This window comes from Oncorhynchus tshawytscha, linkage group LG33 (genome assembly GCF_018296145.1).
Source record: "Oncorhynchus tshawytscha isolate Ot180627B linkage group LG33, Otsh_v2.0, whole genome shotgun sequence".
NCBI classification, from domain to species: Eukaryota; Metazoa; Chordata; class Actinopteri; order Salmoniformes; family Salmonidae; genus Oncorhynchus; species Oncorhynchus tshawytscha.
The window spans coordinates 40,994,512-41,014,714 of NC_056461.1; the positions used below are offsets into that span (position 1 = coordinate 40,994,512).

At 41.0% G+C, this 20,203-nt stretch overlaps 1 protein-coding gene across 1 annotated transcript in view; it reads right to left on the reverse strand.

Moving 5' to 3' along the window:
• Positions 1 to 20,203, reverse strand: part of fryb (furry homolog b (Drosophila)) — a 181,240-nt gene that overhangs the window by 34,443 nt on the left and 126,594 nt on the right. Inside the window, exons 35-44 of the mRNA XM_042311233.1 lie at positions 18,921 to 19,038; positions 18,747 to 18,817; positions 16,580 to 16,634; positions 11,163 to 11,266; positions 8,967 to 9,058; positions 7,479 to 7,572; positions 7,047 to 7,266; positions 4,559 to 4,680; positions 3,279 to 3,466; positions 660 to 754 (exon numbers count right to left, since the gene is read on the reverse strand). Of these exons, the coding sequence (XP_042167167.1) occupies positions 660 to 754; positions 3,279 to 3,466; positions 4,559 to 4,680; positions 7,047 to 7,266; positions 7,479 to 7,572; positions 8,967 to 9,058; positions 11,163 to 11,266; positions 16,580 to 16,634; positions 18,747 to 18,817; positions 18,921 to 19,038 (1,159 nt within the window). The remainder of the gene's footprint in view (positions 1 to 659; positions 755 to 3,278; positions 3,467 to 4,558; positions 4,681 to 7,046; positions 7,267 to 7,478; positions 7,573 to 8,966; positions 9,059 to 11,162; positions 11,267 to 16,579; positions 16,635 to 18,746; positions 18,818 to 18,920; positions 19,039 to 20,203) is intronic.

Genomic DNA, 20,203 nt, shown 5'->3' on the forward strand with positions numbered 1-20,203 from the left:
TTAACTAAACCAACTGTCTAAGTAGGCTTTTTCCTTTGCTGATTCAGATGACTTGTTGAAGGCAAAAGACTGTAACATAAAGACTGTAACATAAAGACTGTAACATAAAGACTGTAACATAAAGACTGTAACATAAAGACTGTAACATAAAGTCAACATATCAGTAACATAAAGACTGTAACATAAAGACTGTAACATAAAGACTAACATAAAGACTAACATAAAGACTAACATAAAGACTGTAACATAAAGTCAACATATCAGTAACATAAAGACTGTAACATAAAGACTGTAACATAAAGACTGTAACATAAAGACTGTAACATAAAGACTGTAACATAAAGACTGTAACATAAAGACTGTAACATCAAGACTAACATAAAGACTGTAACATAAAGACTAACATAACATAAAGACTGTACCATAAAGACTGTAACATAAAGACTGTAACATAAATACTGTAACATAAAGACTGTAACATCAAGACTGTAACATCAAGACTGTAACATAAAGACTGTAACATCAAGACTGTAACATAAAGTCAACATATCAGTAACATAAAGACTGTAACATAAAGACTGTAACATCAAGACTGTAACATAAAGTCAAGACATCTGCATAACAGATGAAAGTGTAGACAGGTGAAATAGAACTCCTACCTGGTCAGAGCAGCCATCAGATCACTGTTCTTCAGACACTCAGCCAGGTTCACCACCACTGATTCTAGAGTCAGCAACACCTCCATCACATAGCCCTGGAACACAGACATGACTGTTACCTCCATCACATAGCCCTGGAACACAGACATTACTGTTACCTCCATCACATAGCCCTGGAACACAGACATGACTGTTACCTCCATCACATAGCTCTGGAACACAGACATTACTGTTACCTCCATCACATAGCCCTGGAACACAGACATTACTGTTACCTCCATCACATAGCTCTGGAACACAGACATTACTGTTACCTCCATCACATAGCCCTGGAACACAGACATTACTGTTACCTCCATCACATAGCCCTGGAACAGACATTACTGTTACCTCCATCACATAGCCTGGAAACAGACATTACTGTTACCTCCATCACATAGCCCTGGAACACAGACATTACTGTTACCTCCATCACATAGCCCTGGAACACAGACATTACTGTTACCTCCATCACATAGCCCTGGAACACAGACATTACTGTTACCTCCATCACATAGCCCTGGAACACAGACATTACTGTTACCTCCATCACATAGCCCTGGAACACAGACATTACTGTTACCTCCATCACATAGCCCTGGAACACAGACATTACTGTTACCTCCATCACATAGCCCTGGAACACAGACATTAATGTTACCTCCATCACAGAGCCCTGGAACACAGACATTATTGTTACCTCCATCACATAGCCCTGGAACACAGACATTACTGTTACCTCCATCACATAGCCCTGGAACACAGACATTAATGTTACCTCCATCACATAGCCCTGGAACACAGACATTACTGTTACCTCCATCACATAGCCCTGGAACAGACATTACTGTTACCTCCATCACATAGCCCTGGAACACAGACATTACTGTTACCTCCATCACATAGCCCTGGAACACAGACATTACTTTACCTTTGTTTTTATACTGCTTCTACTCACTGTTTATTATCTATGCATAGTCACTTTACAAATTACCTCGACTAATATGTACCCTTGCACATTGCCTCGGTAACCGGTACCCCCTGTATATAGCCTCCACATTGACTCGGTAACCGGTACCGCCTGTATATAGCCTCCACACTGAATCAGTACCGGTACCCCCTGTATATAGCCTCCAAACTGAATCAGTACTGGTACCCCCTGTATATAGCCTCCAAATTGACTCTGTACCGGTACCCCTGTATATAGCCTCCACATTGACTCTGTACTGGTACCCCCTGTATATAGCCTCCACACTGAATCAGTACTGGTACCCCTGTATATAGCCTCCACATTGACTCTGTACTGGTACCTCCTGTATATAGCCTCCACACTGAATCAGTACCGGTACCCCCTGTATATAGCCTCCAAACTGAATCAGTACTGGTACCCCCTGTATATAGCCTCCACATTGACTCTGTACTGGTACCCCCTGTATATAGCCTCCACACTGAATCAGTACCGGTACCCCCTGTATATAGCCTCCAAACTGAATCAGTACAGGTACCCCCTGTATATAGCCTCCACATTGTCTCTGTACCGGTACCCCCTGTATATAGCCTCCACATTGTCTCTGTACCGGTACCCCCTGTATATAGCCTCCACATTGTCTCTGTAAAGCTACCCCCTGTATATAGCCTCCACATTGACTCTGTACCGGTACCCCCTGTATATAGCCTCCACATTGACTCTCTGTACCGTATATAGTATCCCCTGTATATAGCCTCCACATTGACTCTGTACTGGTACCCCCTGTATATAGCCTCCACATTGACTCTGTACCGGTACCCCCTGTATATAGCCTCCACATTGACTCTGTACAGGTACCCCTGTATATAGTCTCCACATTGACTCAGCACCTGTATAGTCTCCACATTGACTCTGTACAGCTACCCCCTGTATATAGCCTCCACATTGACTCTGTACCGGTACCCCCTGTATATAGCCTCCACACTGAATCAGTACTGGTATCCCCTGTATATAGCCTCCACATTGACTCTGTACTGGTACCCCCTGTATATAGCCTCCACATTGACTCTCTACAGGTACCCCTGTATATAGACTCCACATTGACTCTGTACAGGTACCCCTGTATATAGCCTCCACATTGACTCTGTACTGGTACCCCTGTATATAGCCTCCACATTGACTCAGTACCGGTACCCCTGTATATAGACTCCACATTGACTCTGTACTGGTAACCCCTGTATATAGCCTCCACATTGACTCTGTACCGGTACCCCTGTATATAGTCTCCACATTGACTCTGTACAGGTACCTCCTGTATATAGCCTCCACATTGACTCTGTACCGGTACCCCCTGTATATAGTCTCCACATTGTCTCAGTACCGGTACCCCCTGTATATAGCCTCCACATTGACTCAGTACAGGTCCTATTTCTTGAACTGCATTGTTGGTTAAGGGCTTATAAGTAAGCATTTCACGGTAAGGTCTACCTACACCTGTTGTATTTAGCGCATGTGACAAACACCATTTGATTTGTTACCTCGATCACATGGCCCTGGAGCACACACACACACACACACTAATGTTAGGTACAAACACACACTGATACACATACCTGCACCTCGTCCCCGTGCTCTCCCACCACCTCCACCAATCGTGAGAGCAGGTCGGATACAGCGTGAGCGTTGATTGGCTGTTTGAGAGCTCTGAATATCTGGAAGCTCCGCCCAGCGTAGTGACGAGACGAGCTGCACAGAGCGGTCTGCAACGCTACATCACTCAACTGCTGTTCAAGGTGGAAATCTGACCAATAGAAAAAAATAATTAGACAAGATGTCATGATTCTCCAGATACTCCATTTCCTGGGTCCAGATTCACAAAACACTTCTTAAGGTTCTTAATAAAAATAAAATAAGAAGTTCATAAGATAGTTCGTAAGCACAATTCCTCAACAATATCTTAAGATTTAATAATTATCTTACGAACTCCTCAAATATCTTCATACAAATCTTCTTAAAATGTTTGTTGCTAGGCAACCGGTTTAGCTAGCTATCTAGCTAACAACAGTAATCATGTTAGCATATTTCCTACTGAGATTACTGTTCTTCAACATGTTCTTTGGTTTAAAATAATCAATACTGAAACTTTCAGTTGAAGTTTGTGAATGAATTAAACAGGTTCAATTGCTTTCATGAGATTTTTCTCTCACTGCCCTCAGTTTAAGATGAGGGTTTATCTATCTTGGAGTTAAGAACAAATCCAATAACTTTATTTAAGAATCAAATTTCTTCTTAACTTTTTGATTAAGGAGAAACATAAGAAATAGCACAAGAACATTTCCAATAACCTTTTTGAAGAATAGCAACTTTGCTTAACTTTCTTCTTAAGTCTATATTGCTTCTTAAGAAGGATTTGTGAATCTGGGCACAGGTCTCTTGTATGACATCATATCAATAAATTAAATGTATTTATAATCAAATGTATTTATAAAGCCCTTCTTACATCAGCTGATGTCATAAAGTGCTGTACAGAAACCCAGCCTAAAAACCCCAAACAACAAGCAATGCAGGTGTAGAAGCACGGTGGCTAGGAAAAACTCCCTAGAAAGGCCAGAACCTAGGAAGAAACCTAGAGAGGAACCAGGCTATAAGCTCCATAAGAGGTGATGTGGCTTCAGGAACAACAAAAGTGCTTCAAATGAGTGATAAAACAAGTATTAGAATCACCTTTATTCACCAACAACATTAACACTCTGAATGTTACTTGGTGAAATGGTGCAGCTAGTGACAGACAACATTTAGAGACATCACACAATAAAATGATTAAAAATATATATTTTTAAATCAAAAAGATGGTTTAAGTTATTAATAATAAAGTTATCTGCTGGTGTGTTACCTGACTTGGACTCCTTGAAGACAGAGATGACGTGTCGGAGGAAGTTGGACAGCTGGTCAGAGCTCTTACAGTTGGGGTTCTTAGGAGTGATGTCTTCGTGGACCCACAGCGGGCCAAACGCTCTGAGTATGGAGAGAACAGTACTCCAGGCACTGTGTACCCACCACCATCACACCATCACACACAGGTTACACACACAAACACACACATGCACCTACAGACACACTGCACACAGGTGACAACCACTGCTCCATATGCACACACTCTCACAGATACACAAATGGGCCGCCCCCAGGTGGTACGGATAGGTAACAACACATCTGCCACGCTGAGCCTCAAAACAGGGGCACCTCAGGGGTGCGTGCTCAGTCCCGCCTGTACTCCCTGTTCACTCACGGCTGCACGGCCAGGCACGACTCCAACACCATCATTACAATTGCCGATGACACAAATGTGGTAGGACTGATCACCAACAACGATGAGACAGCCTATAGGGAGGAGGTCAGAGACCTGGCAGTGTGGTGCCAGGACAACAGCCTCTCCCTAAACGTGATCAAGACTAAGGAGATGATTGTGGACTACAGGAAAAAGAGGACCGAGCACGCCCCCATTCTCATCGACTTGGCTGTAGTGGAGCAGGTTGAGAGCTCCAAGTTCCTTGATGTCCACATCACCAACAAACTATCATGGTCCAAGCACACCAAGACTGTCGTGAAGCGGGCACGACAAAACCTATTCCCCTTCAGGAGACTGAAAAGATTTGGTATGGGTCTTCAGATCCTCAAAAGGTTTTACAGCTGCACCATCGAGAGCATCCTGACTGGTTGCATCACTGCCTGGTGTGGCAACTGCTCGGCCTCCGACCGCAAAGCACTACAGAGGGTAGTGCGTACAGCCCAGTACATCACTGGGGCCAAGCTTCCTTCCATCCAGGACCTCGGTACCGGAGTGCCAAGTCTAGGTCCAAGAGGCTTCTAAACAACTTCTACCCCCAAGCCATAAGACTCCTGAACATCTAGTCAAACGGCTACCCGGACTATGGCTTGTATGGCTTGTATGGCTTGCCTCACAAGGAGCCCGCCTGTTACGCGAATGCAGTAAGAAGCCAAGGTAAGTTGCTAGCTAGCATTAAATTTATGCATATAATCGATGCAGTGCGCATTTGCGAAAAAGGACTGTCATTGCTCCAATGTGTACCTAACCATAAACACCAACGCCTTTCTTAAAATCAATAGACAGAAGTATATAATACGGTTCCGTATTTCATTGAAAGAATAAACGTCTTGTTTTCGAGATGATAGTTTCCGGAATGGACCATATTAATGACCTAAGGCTCGCATTTCTGTGTGTTATTATGTTATAATTAAGTCTATGATTTGATAGAGCAGTCTGGCTGAGCGATGGTAGGCACCAGCAGGCTTGTAAGCATTCATTCAAACAGCACTTTTGTGCATTTTGCCAGCAGCTCTTCGCAAGCACAGCGCTGTTTATGACTTCAAGCCTATCAACTCACGAGATTAGGCTGGTGTAACCGATGTGAAATGGCTAGCTAGTTAGCTGGGTGCGCGCTAATATCGTTTCAAACGTCACTCGCTCTGAGCCTTCTAGGAGTTGTTTCCCTTGCTCTGCATGGGTAATGCTGCTTCGATGGTGGCTGTTGTCGATGTGTTCCTGGTTCGAGCCCAGGTAGGAGCGAGGAGAGGGATGGAAGCTATATTGTTACACTGGCAATACTAAAGTGCCTATAAGAACATCCAATAGTCAAAGGTATATGAAATACAAATCGTATAGAGAGAAATAGTCCTATAATAACTACAACCTAAAACTTCTTACCTGGGAATATTGAAGACTCATGTTAAAAGGAACCACCAGCTTTCATATGTTCTCATGTTCTGAGCAAGGAACTGAAACGTTAGTTTTTTTACATGGCACATATTGCACTTTTACTTTCTTCTCCAACACTTTGCTTTTGCATTATTTAAACCAAATTGAACATGTTTCATTATTTATTTGAGGCTAAATTGATTTTATTGATGTATTATATTAAGTTAAAATAAGTGTTCATTCAGTATCGTTGTAATTGTCATTATTACGAATACATTTTAAAAATCATCTGATTAATCGGCAGAGGCTTTTTTTGTCCTCCAATAATCGATATCGGCATTGAAAAATCATAATCGGTCGACCTCTACCTTGAAAATATTGTTAATTTTTACTGCTGCTCTTTAATTACTTCATCTCTTATTCTTATCCATATTTTTTGAAACGGCACTGTTGAGGGGCTCGTAATTAAGAATTTCACTGTAGGGTCTACTACACCTGTTGTATTCGGCGCATGTGACTAATAAAATTAGATTTAACTTGAAATGTCGGCATTGTTTCAGTCTTAAGTGTTTGTTTGTGTGTGTGTGTGTGTGTGTGTGTGTGAGGGTGTCTCTCTCTCTCTCATTATGTGTGTGTGAGCGTGCGTGCCTGCGTCTGTGTGTACCTGGTAGTTAGGAACTCTATCAGTTTGTTGGTCTTGTTGTCCGCCTCACTGGCTGTGTCCTCTAGGTCCTCCAGGTCGTCGGGGGTTACCATGGGCAGGTTTCCCACACTGCCCCCCGTGCTGCCGCCGCCAAGACTGGCAGAAGAAGAGTTGGAGGAGGAGCTCATGCCAGAGTCAGCCACCGGGGACGCCTGCCACTCCCGCAGGAAGTCGGGACCACCTGACAGGAAGCAGGAAGTGAACAGCAGAGATGAACAGGTGTACCGGCAAAACTGGTTAGTGTTAAATACGATCCTTGCTGATGATTCTGAACAGAACGGACAGAGTTGTTACCACATGGTCATGCTGAAGTACTGCGTTCTCTAACCACAAATGTCTTTGTTGATGCCTCTAGTGTCTGTGTGTGTGTGTGTGTGTGTGTGTGTGTGTTACCTGAGTACTGGTACTCTGGCTGATAGCTGGATTTGATGGTGAGTGTTTTGTTGTCACTGATCTCTCTGGTGAGCAGCAGCACAGAGGCTATCACCTGGTAACACACGGATGGAGCATGTTTTACAGACAATAAAAATAACTGAATCTAAAACACACAACCACCCACACACACACACACGCTATGAATCTAAAACACACAACCACACAGACAATCTAAAACACACAACACCACACCACCACACGCTATGAATCTAAAACACACAACCACTCAGACAATCTCACACACAACCACCCACACACACACACACGCTATGAATCTAAAACACACAACCACTCAGACAATCTCACACACAACCACCCACACACACACACACGCTATGAATCTAAAACACACAACCATAAAAACATGCTGGTCTTATTCCTCTCTTGTGCCAAAGCTTCCCATTGGAAAAGGTTTTGCTACGTTGGGCCCAACATTTCAGAGTGAATGTATTGTTAGGTTAAAAAACAATGTATAACTGCCTTAATTTGGCTGGACCCCAGGAAGAGTAGCTGGAACTAATGGGGATCCATAATAACCCCCAGGAAGAGTAGCTGGAACTAATGGGGATCCATAATAACCCCCAGGAAGAGTAGCTGGAACTAATGGGGATCCATAATAACCCCCAGGAAGATAAGCTGGAACTAATGGGGATCAATAATAACCCCCAGGAAGATAAGCTGGAACTAATGGGGATCAATAATGACCCCCAGGAAGATAAGCTGGAACTAATGGGGATCCATAATAACCCCCAGGAAGAGTAGCTGGAACTAATGGGGATCCATAATAACCCCCAGGAAGAGTAGCTGGAACTAATGGGGATCCATAATAACCCCCAGGAAGATAAGCTGGAACTAATGGGGATCAATAATAACCCCCAGGAAGATAAGCTGGAACTAATGGGGATCAATAATGACCCCCAGGAAGATAAGCTGGAACTAATGGGGATCCATAATAACCCCTAGGAAGATAAGCTGGAACTAATGGGGATCCATAATAACCCCCAGGAAGATAAGCTGGAACTAATGGGGATCCATAATAAACCCCAGGAAGAGTAGCTGGAACTAATGGGGATCCATAATAAACCCCAGGAAGAGTAGCTGGAACTAATGGGGTTCCATAATAACCCCCAGGAAGATAAGCTGGAACTAATGGGGATCCATAATAAACCCCAGGATGAGAAGCTGCTGCCTTGGCAGGAACTAATAGGGATCCATAATAAACCCCAGGATGAGAAGCTGCTGCCTTGGCAGGAACTAATAGGGATCCATAATAAACCCCAGGAAGAGTAGCTGCTGCCTTGGCAGGAACTAATGGGGATCCATAATAAACCCCAGGATGAGAAGCTGCTGCCTTGGCAGGAACTAATAGGGATCCATAATAAGCCCCAGGAAGAGTAGCTGCTGCCTTGGCAGGAACTAATGGGGATCCATAATAAATAGAAATACCTGGAAGTTGTTGTTGCAGGATAAAGCGATGAGGAGGTGGAGGAGGAGACGCTTGCTGTGTTCAAACACCTCTGGCCTGTAGTGGTCTAGACCTGGAGAATAGAGAGAACGTTAGACCTGTAGGGGTCCAGACCTGGAGAATAGAGAGAACGTTAGACCTGTAGGGGTCCAGACCTGGAGAATAGCGACAACATTCGACCTGTAGGGGTCCAGACCTGTAGGGGTCCAGACCTGTAGCGGTCTAGACCTGGAGAATAGAGACAACATTAGACCTGTAGGGGTCCAGACCTGGAGAATAGAGAGAACGTTAGACCTGTAGTGGTCTAGACCTGGAGAATAGAGAGAACGTTAGATCTGTAGGGGTCCAGACCTGGAGAATAGAGAGAACGTTAGACCTGTAGTGGTCTAGACCTGGAGAATAGAGAGAACGTTAGATCTGTAGGGGTCCAGACCTGGAGAATAGAGAGAACGTTAGACCTGTAGGGGTCTAGACCTGGAGAATAGAGACAACATTAGACCTGTAGGGGTCCAGACCTGTAGGGGTCCAGACCTGGAGAATAGAGAGAACGTTAGACCTGTAGGGGTCTAGACCTGGAGAATAGAGACAACATTAGACCTGTAGGGGTCTAGACCTGGAGAATAGGAGAACGTTAGACCTGTAGGGGTCCAGACCTGTAGGGGTCTAGACCTGGAGAATAGAGACAACATTAGACCTGTAGGGGTCCAGACCTGGAGAATAGAGAGAACGTTAGACCTGTAGGGGTCCAGACCTGGAGAATAGAGACAACATTAGACCTGTAGTGGTCCAGACCTGTAGGGGTCCAGACCTGTAGGGGTCTAGACCTGGAGAATAGAGACAACATTAGACCTGTAGGGGTCCAGACCTGGAGAATAGAGAGAACATTAGACCTGTAAGGGTCCAGACGTGTAGGGGTCCAGACCTGGAGAATAGAGAGAACGTTAGACCTGTAAGGGTCCAGACCTGGAGAATAGAGAGAACATTAGACCTGTAGGGGTCCAGACCTGGAGAATAGAGAGAACGTTAGACCTGTAGGGGTCTAGACCTGGAAAATAGAGACAACATTAGACCTGTAGGTCCAGGCCTTTTTTTGGGTCCAGACCTGTAGTGGTCCAGACCTTTTGAGGTCCAGACCTATAGGGATGCAGGACAGGAAACAGTAAAGGCCCCATGCATGACACAAAGAAGCTCTTCAGTATAGACATGTGAGATCATAGAACTATACTGGACAAAAATATAAACGCAACATGCAACAGTCCAAACAAGGGAATCAGTCAACTGAAATAAATTCATTAAGCCCTAATCTATTAATTCCACATGACTGGGGCAGGGGCGCAGCCACCGGGGAGCCAGGCCCAGCCAATCAGAATGAGTGTTTCCCCACAAAAGAGCTTTATTACAGACAGAAATACTCAATTTAATCAGCTGTCTGGGTGTCTGGTCTCAGACAATCCCGCTGGTGAAGAGGCTGTATGTGGAGGTCCTGGGTTGGCGTGGTTACACGTGGTCTGCGGTTGTGAGGCCGGCTGGACGTATTATCAAATTCTCTAAAACAACGTTGGAGGCGGCTTATGGCAGAGAAATTAACATTAAATTCTCTGGCAACAGCTATGGTGGACATTTCTGATGTCAGCATGCCAATTGCACGCTTCTTCAAAACCTGAGATATATGTGGCATTGCGCTGAAGTGACAATACTGCACATTTTAGAATGGTCTTTTATTGTCCCCGACACAAGGTGCACCTGTGTAATGATCATGCTGTTTAATCAAGCCACACCTGTCAGGTGGATGGATTATCTTGGCAAAGGAGAATTGCACACTACTACACACACACCGACTAATACACCTCACACACACAGGCCCATGCAGTCCATCATTAACACGTTTGGATGAATTATTATTATTTTGTCATTTTTAATTGAACCTTTATTTAACTAGGCAAGTCAGTTAAGAACAACTTCTTATTGACAATGACGGCCTACACCGGCCAAACCCGGACGATGCTGAGCCAATTGTGCCAGTTGTGATACAGCCTGGAATCGAACCAGGGTGTCTGTAGTGACGCCTCTAACACTGAGATGCAGTACCTTAGACCGCTGCGCCACTCAGTGTGTGCGTGTGCGTACGAGAGCGAGACCAAACACAGACAAACAGAGACACAGAGAAGGTACTGTACCTAAGAAGAGGGCGTGCAGCAGTAGTGGAAGGTGAAGGGCCCAGTCCTCTCTCACACTGTGGTCCACCACCATCTCTGTCATGAAGATCACTGCTATGTTACACCTGAGAGAACGCACAACACAACACATGATTGAGTTAGTCAACCTGTACAAACAGAACAAAGGGAATAAAAAGGAATTTGCAAGTATCTGCAGATTTCAAAAAACACGTTTTGGAACATGGGGCAGCAGGGTAGCCTAGTGGTTAGAGCGTTGGACTAGTAACCGGAAGGTTGCAAGTTCAAACCCCTGAGCTGACAAGGTACAAATCTGTCGTTCTGCCCCTGAACAGGCAGTTAACCCACTGTTCCAAGGCCGTCATTCAAAATAAGAATTTGTTCTTAACTGATCTTGCCTAGTAAAATAAAATTTAAAAAAAACAAATAGAGGTCTTGATATTAACATGAACTTTTAACGTTTTTTTCTCCCAAACAATTTATTTTATGACATTGTCATATAGTCCAACCATAGAGAAGAACACGCACACAGTTGACAGACAGCATTTTAAATAGACACACGTTTTTCCTCGACAGTGTCGTTGTATGTCTCTCTATTGATATCTCTGATCTCTGATCTCTGATCTCTTTCTCACTGAGACAGAGATGTTTATATTGTCTTATTGAGACAGAGATGTTTATATTGTCTTATTGAGACAGAGATGTTTATATTGTCTTATTGAGACAGAGATGTTTATATTGTCTTACTGAGACAGAGATGTTTATATTGTCTTATTGAGACAGAGATGTTTATATTGTCTTACTGAGACAGAGATGTTTATATTATCTTACTGAGACAGAGATGTTTATATTGTCTTATTGAGACAGAGATGTTTATATTGTCTTATTGAGACAGAGATGTTTATATTTTCTTACTGAGACAGAGATGTTTATATTGTCTTATTGAGACAGAGATGTTTATATTTTCTTATTGAGACAGAGATGTTTATATTGTCTTATTGAGACAGAGATGTTTATATTATCTTACTGAGACAGAGATGTTTATATTATCTTACTGAGACAGAGATGTTTATATTTTCTTACTGAGACAGAGGTGTTTATATTTTCTTACTGAGACAGAGATGTTTATATTATCTTACTGAGACAGAGATGAGTATATTATCTTACTGAGACAGAGATGTTTATATTGTCTTACTGAGACAGAGATGTTTATATTGTCTTACTGAGACAGAGATGTTTATATTTTCTTACTGAGACAGAGATGTTTATATTATCTTACTGAGACAGAGATGTTTATATTGTCTTATTGAGACAGAGATGTTTATATTTTCTTACTGAGACAGAGATGAGTTTATATTATCTTACTGAGACAAAGGTGATTATATTGTTTTACTGAGACAGAGATGTTTATATTTTCTTACTGAGACAGAGATGATTATATTATCTTACTGAGACAGAGATGTTTATATTTTTTACTGAGACAGAGATGTTTATATTATCTTACTGAGACAGAGATGTTTATATTATCTTACTGAGACAGAGATGTTTATATTATCTTACTGAGACAGAGGTGATTATATTGTTTTACTGAGACAGAGATGTTTATATTGTTTTACTGAGACAGAGATGTTTATATTTTCTTACTGAGACAGAGATGTTTATATTATCTTACTGAGACAGAGATGAGTATATTATCTTACTGAGACAGAGATGATTATATTGTCTTATTGAGACAGAGATGTTTATATTTTCTTACTGAGACAGAGATGTTTATATTGTCTTATTGAGACAGAGATGTTTATATTGTCTTATTGAGACAGAGATGTTTATATTTTCTTACTGAGACAGAGATGTTTATATTTTCTTACTGAGACAGAGATGTTTATATTGTCTTATTGAGACAGAGATGTTTATATTTTCTTACTGAGACAGAGATGTTTATATTGTCTTATTGAGACAGAGATGTTTATATTTTCTTACTGAGACAGAGATGTTTATATTTTCTTACTGAGACAGAGGTGTTTATATTTTCTTACTGAGACAGAGATGAGTATATTATCTTACTGAGACAGAGGTGATTATATTGTTTTACTGAGACAGAGATGTTTATATTATCTTACTGAGACAGAGATGTTTATATTATCTTACTGAGACAGAGGTGATTATATTGTTTTACTGAGACAGAGATGTTTATATTGTTTTACTGAGACAGAGATGTTTATATTTTCTTACTGAGACAAAGATGTTTATATTATCTTACTGAGACAGAGATGAGTATATTATCTTACTGAGACAGAGGTGATTATATTGTCTTATTGAGACAGAGATGTTTATATTTTCTTACTGAGACAGAGATGTTTATATTGTCTTATTGAGACAGAGATGTTTATATTTTCTTACTGAGACAGAGATGTTTATATTTTCTTACTGAGACAGAGGTGTTTATATTTTCTTACTGAGACAGAGATGAGTATATTATCTTACTGAGACAGAGGTGATTATATTGTTTTACTGAGACAGAGATGTTTATATTTTCTTACTGAGACAGAGATGTTTATATTGTCTTACTGAGACAGAGATAATTATATTATCTCAGCAAGCCAGCAGCATACCACCCTGCATACCACTGCTGGCTTGCTTCTGAAGCCAAGCAGGGTTGGTCCTGGTCAGTCCCTGGATGGGAGACCAGATGCTGCTGGAAGTGGTGTTGGAGGGCCAGTAGGAGGCACTCTTTCCTCTGGTCTAAAAAAAATATATATCCCAATGCCCCAGGGCAGTGATGCCCTGTGTAGGGTGCTGTCATTTGGATGGGACAGTAGGAGGCACTCTTTCCTCTGGTCTAAAAAAAATATATATCCCAATGCCCCAGGGCAGTGATGCCCTGTGTAGGGTGCTGTCATTTGGATGGGACAGTAGGAGGCACTCTTTCCTCAGGATGGGTGTCCTGACTCTCTGAGGTCATTAAAGATCCCATGGCACTTATCGTAAGAGTAGGGGTGTTAACCCCCGGTGTCCTGGCTAAATTCCTAATCTGGCCCTCAAACCATCACGGTCACCTAATAATCCCCAGTTTACAATTGGTTCATTCATCCCCTGTAACTATTCCCCTGTTTGTTGCTGTAAATGAGAATGTGTTCTCAGTCAATTTACCTGGTAAAATAAATATTATCTTACTAAAACAGAGATTATTATATTTTCTTACTGAGACAGAGATAAATATTTTTTTATTATTATTATTATTATTATTTTAACCTTTATTTAACCAGGAAGGGCTCATTGAGATTTAAAATCTCTTTTTCAAGAGCATCCTGGCCAAGGTAGGCAGCACCGAGTCATTACAAAAATTACAGACAAACAACATGAAAAACTACAAGTAATCTAGTAAAAACCATAGAATTCACAAGAGTATACATTTTATATTGTCTTACTGAGACAGAGATAAATATATTTTCTTACTGAGACAGAGATAATTATATTTAGGTGGTGAGGAACCACCTAAATTCTCTACATTCTGTCCTGCAGCTGGATCAGCAGATTAGCAGCTGAAAGGTATGCAGGTGCCTGTGTGTGTGTGTGTGTGTATGTGTGCATGTGTGTGCGCGCGTGTGTGTGCACGTGTGTACTGGATGTGCATGTGTGTCAGTGTTATTTTTGTTTTTGTTAAGTCCTATTTTAGTCAGTCATTTAATGTCTAGTTTTTAGTCACAGTCATTTAAGTCCTATTTTAGTCAGTCATTTAAGTCTAGTTTTTAGTCACAGTCATTTAAGTCCTATTTTAGTCAGTCATTTAAGTCTAGTTTTAGTCAAAGTTATTTAAGTCTAGTTTTAGTCACAGTCATTTAAGTCCTATGTTAGTCAGTCATTTAAGTCCTATTTTAGTCAGTCATTTGAGTCCTATTTTAGTCAGTCATTTAAGTCCTATTTTAGTTAGTCATTTAAGTCTAGTTTTAGTCACAGTCATTTAAGTCTTATTTTAGTCAGTCATTTAAGTCCTATTTTAGTCATCGTAGTTTTCTTTTGTTTTATTAAATAGTTCATACACACCTCTAACTTACCTTCCATCTTGTACATAATAGATTCCATTCCCTTGTTCACACCATTTTAGTCACATAATAGTCAGTGCATTCTTTTCTATTAAATAATGTCATATCTAGGCTACTGTACACATTCAGATAGCCATGTCCAACTAGGCCTACTTTCCCCTCATATATCATAGCTGGCAATATTGATTTTGTGGCATATTGTAACCAATGCTAGCCTTAGTCAACCATATAGGCCTACCATAAAGTCTTGGCTACAGGTTAAAAAATTTACAGCTCTGACTTTCTCCCCATCATAACCGTCAAGGTCATAAATAACTGTGGTTTCCCTGAAAAGGGGTGAATTTTAGCTTTCCAGATATGCCAGAAGTATTACTGTACTCCTAATAGTCAACAAATGGCATTTGTGGACCGCAACACAGATGAATGAATAACAGTGTCAGAAAATAAGAGCTTCTGATGAGATCAAAGCAAAAATAGATCAAATTAAGGATCTTTATATGACAAAGTTTGCTACAGCAGAAAAATAATCCTGCAGCAACAGGAAATATGAAATATTGGGGTTGATACATTTTTCATTAGGGCAAATGAAGTCTGACATTTTAAAGTGAAAATTACAAACTTTAGAAGCATGTTTTTTTAAAACTTTGAATACACTACAAGTTTCCATTTCCTACTGTGCAGGAAAATTCTCAGCAACAAAAGGAGTGATCAAATTAAGATCCTACATCTGTAAACAGTATTGTTTCCTAGCGGCTTCACATCAGTTCAAAAGATTGACGAGTGACTGAAGAGACCGCCTGGGAGCTGTGTGGGAGAGCCGCGCAGATCAGCTCAAATGAAAGATGACAATTCTGCCAATGAGAGGACTGCATAAAATATTCTACAAGGAGCTTCATGTCAAATGAAATGTCCATTAGTCTCACATTTTTTATTTTACCTTTATTTAACTAGGCAATTCAGTTAAGAACAAATTCTTATTTTCAATGATGGCCTAGGAACAGTGGGTTAACTGCCTGTTCAGGGGCAGAACGACAGATTTGTACCTTGTCAGCTCGGGGGTTTGAACTTGCAACCTTCCAGTTACTAGTCCAACGCTCTAACCACTAGGCTACCCTGCTGCCGAATTCTCATCTCGTCACACTTTCGTAGACTAAAATAAAAAGTCATTTGTAATAGTAATGTTTTTTTCCCCCAGGGCATCTCGTCTCGTTATCCTCGTGGTTTTAGTCAGGAAAAGCAGGTAGTTGACTAGTGTTTCTCATCATATTTATTGTAGTGTGTTTACCTGTGTAGTGGTCCCCTAGGTGTGATGGTTTTAGTCAGGAAAAGCAGGTAGTTGACTAGTGTTTCTCATCATATTTATTGTAGTGTGTTTACCTGTGTAGTGGTCCCCTAGGTGTGATGGTTTTAGTCAGGAAAAGCAGGTAGTTGACTAGTGTTTCTCATCATATTTATTGCTCAGTCAGTTTACCAGTCCCATAGGTGTGATGGTTTCAGGAAGGGTCATCAGGGGCCCAGACCAATCAGGAAACAGTGTTATGTTCTAACAATTAGGACCAGGAGTATTTTTTTATCAGACCTTGGTTTAGACAAACACACACACACACACACATAATGATAATCAGATCTGGGTTTAGAATGATAATCAGATCTGGGTTTAGAATGATAATCAGATCTGGGTTTAGAATGATAATCAGATCTGGGTTTAGATTGATAATCAGATCTGGGTTTAGATTGATAATCAGATCTGGGTTTAAATTGATAATCAGATCTGGGTTTGAATGATAATCAGATTTAGAATGATAATCAGATCTGGGTTTAGAATGATAATCAGATCTGGGTTTAGAATGATAATCAGATCTGGGTTTAGAATGATAATCAGATCTGGGTTTAGAATGATAATCAGATCTGGGTTTAGAATGATAATCAGATCTGGGTTTAGAATGATAATCAGATCTGGGTTTAGAATGATAATCAGATCTGGGTTTAGAATGATAATCAGATCTGGGTTTAGATTGATAATCAGATCTGGGTTTAGAATGATAATCAGATCTGGGTTTAGATTGATAATCAGATCTGGGTTTAAATATGATTATAAATCTTTAAGATACATTGATTGTTTCCATTAGATTTCCTAGAGAGCCAGGTGGGTGGGGTTTTCCATTTTACACCAATCAGGCTCAATCAAGCAAAAAATATTATAAAAGATTTGATTTATTAAAATCTGTAAGCGCTGTTAGACAATAAAACCTGAACAATAAGGGAAACTCTAAAGACTGATGAAAGAAGAGCCACCATGTGACAGCATGGTGACAAACCACCACAGAACTATCTCATGAATGTGTGGTATGCGATTAGCCAATCAGACATCGCAAAACACACACTCATTTGAGTGGGAGACATTTACTCTTGATAGTGAGACAGACAAAAAGGCAGACAGCATACACACACACACACACACACACACACACACACACACACACACATACACACACACACACACACACACACACACACACACATACACTTGAAAGCGAGACATACACACATTGGTCTGGATTCCTCCCAAAGCATGCAGGCTAAACATAGACAGAATGCCTTCACTGATGACAGGCTGACACTGTGTGTGTTCTGTGGTTGGTATGGCTGATATCCAGACTGAATATCTGTGCTGGTGTCTGATATGTCTGTAAGGGAAAGTGATACTGTAGAACATGGTCAGTATCCTGTCTGTATCCGGTCTGTGTCTGTATCCTGTCTGTGTCTGTATCCGGTCTGTGTCTGTATCCTGTCTGTATCCTGTCCGTATCAGAGACAGATAAGGGAGGAATGGAAGTGCCTGCCTGCACTGAGAAGTGAACCATTCCTCTTCTGCGTTGGAACATGTGGTCAGAGTAGGCAGAGTAGGCTGCTCAGCCAAATTCCAGCACCAGATGTAGGATCTTAATTTGCAATGCAGGAAATCTAAAACGTGTAGGATATTTAAAGTTTGAAAAGGCTTCTGAAGTTTGCAACTTCCAAGTAGAAAGTTTTGACTTCATTTTACTTAACAAAAAATGAATCAACTCCTACAAAAAAATGTCCATTAATTATAATCCACATAATAATTCACATTTCCTGTTGCTGCGGGATTATTTTCCTGCTGTAGCAAACGGGCTCAAATTAAGATCCTACATCTGTAGCAAAGCATGTCTATCTTTATGTTGTAAAACTCCTTTCAGTCTCTCTCTCTCGTGTGTGTGTGTGTGTGTGTGTGTGTGTGTGTGTGTGTGTGTGTGTGTAAATCTCTTGTCAATTTGTCAAAGACGCTACGAGATGAGTGATAATTACAACAACAGACTACTAACGAGGTTGAAGTGACTAACACTATGAGGACATTGTGGAGAGGAATTCAGAGCCCAAGGCCCTTTCCCATAGGGGTTGTGTGTGTGTTTACAGACTGCAGAGGAATCTGCAGGGAGGTTCCGCGCCGTCACAGAAATTCAATTAGCAGAATTAAAAAAAATCCCCATAAAAGGGGATTAAGGTTTAAGGTTCTACTCACTCTTCTCGTCGTCATAGGAACCGCCTGAGCTGTTACTGTAGCGAGACTCCAGTCTGTTGTGAGCCTTGGACCTGAGAACACACACACAGTGAGGGTAGGTGGTTACATTTAAAGTGTCATCACATTGATCTCTGAATAATAAAGTTAGTTGTAATGATTGTATAAAATATCTACCCAAAGGGTGCTGTGATGGGGACCCACCTCTCCTCGTTCTCTCTGGACAGCTTGGACTCCTCTGTCTCTGGGAAGTTCTCCTGTCCTGCCACTACTGTGTTACTGCTGGACGTAGTGCCTGGACAACACACAACAACATAAATGCATAAACAACAACAACAACATTAGAATGAATGCTACAACAGTATACGCGCGGAAGTTCTCCTGTCTTGCCTGAACAACAAACAACAGCATAAATACATAAACAACAACAACATAAATACATAAACAACAACAACAACATAAACAACAATGACATAAATACTTAAACAACAACAACATAAATACATAAACAACAACCAAATAAATACATAAACAACAACAACATAAATACATAAACAACAACATAAATACATAAACAACAACAACAACATAAATACATAAACAACAACAACGTAAACAAATACATACAGTAAAGAGTTGTGTAAAGCAACTACATAACACCGGAGAGAAAATGTCATTATATCTGACGTCATGACACATTTCTACCAGGGGAAATTAGAGGGAGGAGCTTATTCTACATTTCATAGAAGAGGTGGTGTATTCAAGAAAAAGACGTGACATTTTTTAAAAAGCACAAACGGACGAGCATTCCTATTGGATCCCAAATTCAGACGGATTCCTCCGTTTCAAAAAACGTTTATTCCATTGTTTTGAACGTTTGTTTTTAGGACTGATGCCCAGCTGATGCAGTATAACGTTAGGTAGCTAACGTTAGCATTGTAAGCTATTTCTGACTAAATTTGCCAAATCACCAGATTGATTTTAGCTGCAGTATAATGTTAGGTAGCTAACGTTAGCATTGTAAGCTATTTCTAACTAAATTTACTAGCTCATAGCAACATTGCCATCTCTCTAAAGTAAACTTGACGACATCATAACGATGGCAAAGTTGTTTCCAACTAATTGTACGTCTACTTTAACAATGACATCGTATTACAATGCCACTATAGTATAATTTTGACAAAACAGTCATTAGTCCCCATTCAGAAAGACTGAGCACTAACCATCAGTCTGGATATCAATATTCTGTGGCATCTTTAGAACCGAGTGACAGAGGTGCAACCCATTCGTTAAATGACTAGAGCGGCTATGTCATAAACCCTTAAAGTTCCGGAATGGGGTGAAAATGGGAGCCATATTGGTCAGGGAGAAATCCAAACCAGTCTAATTGGAATGAATGGCTGCTGAGGCATAATCATTTTACCGATGCAGGAAAATAAAAGTAAGGCGAGTGATATATC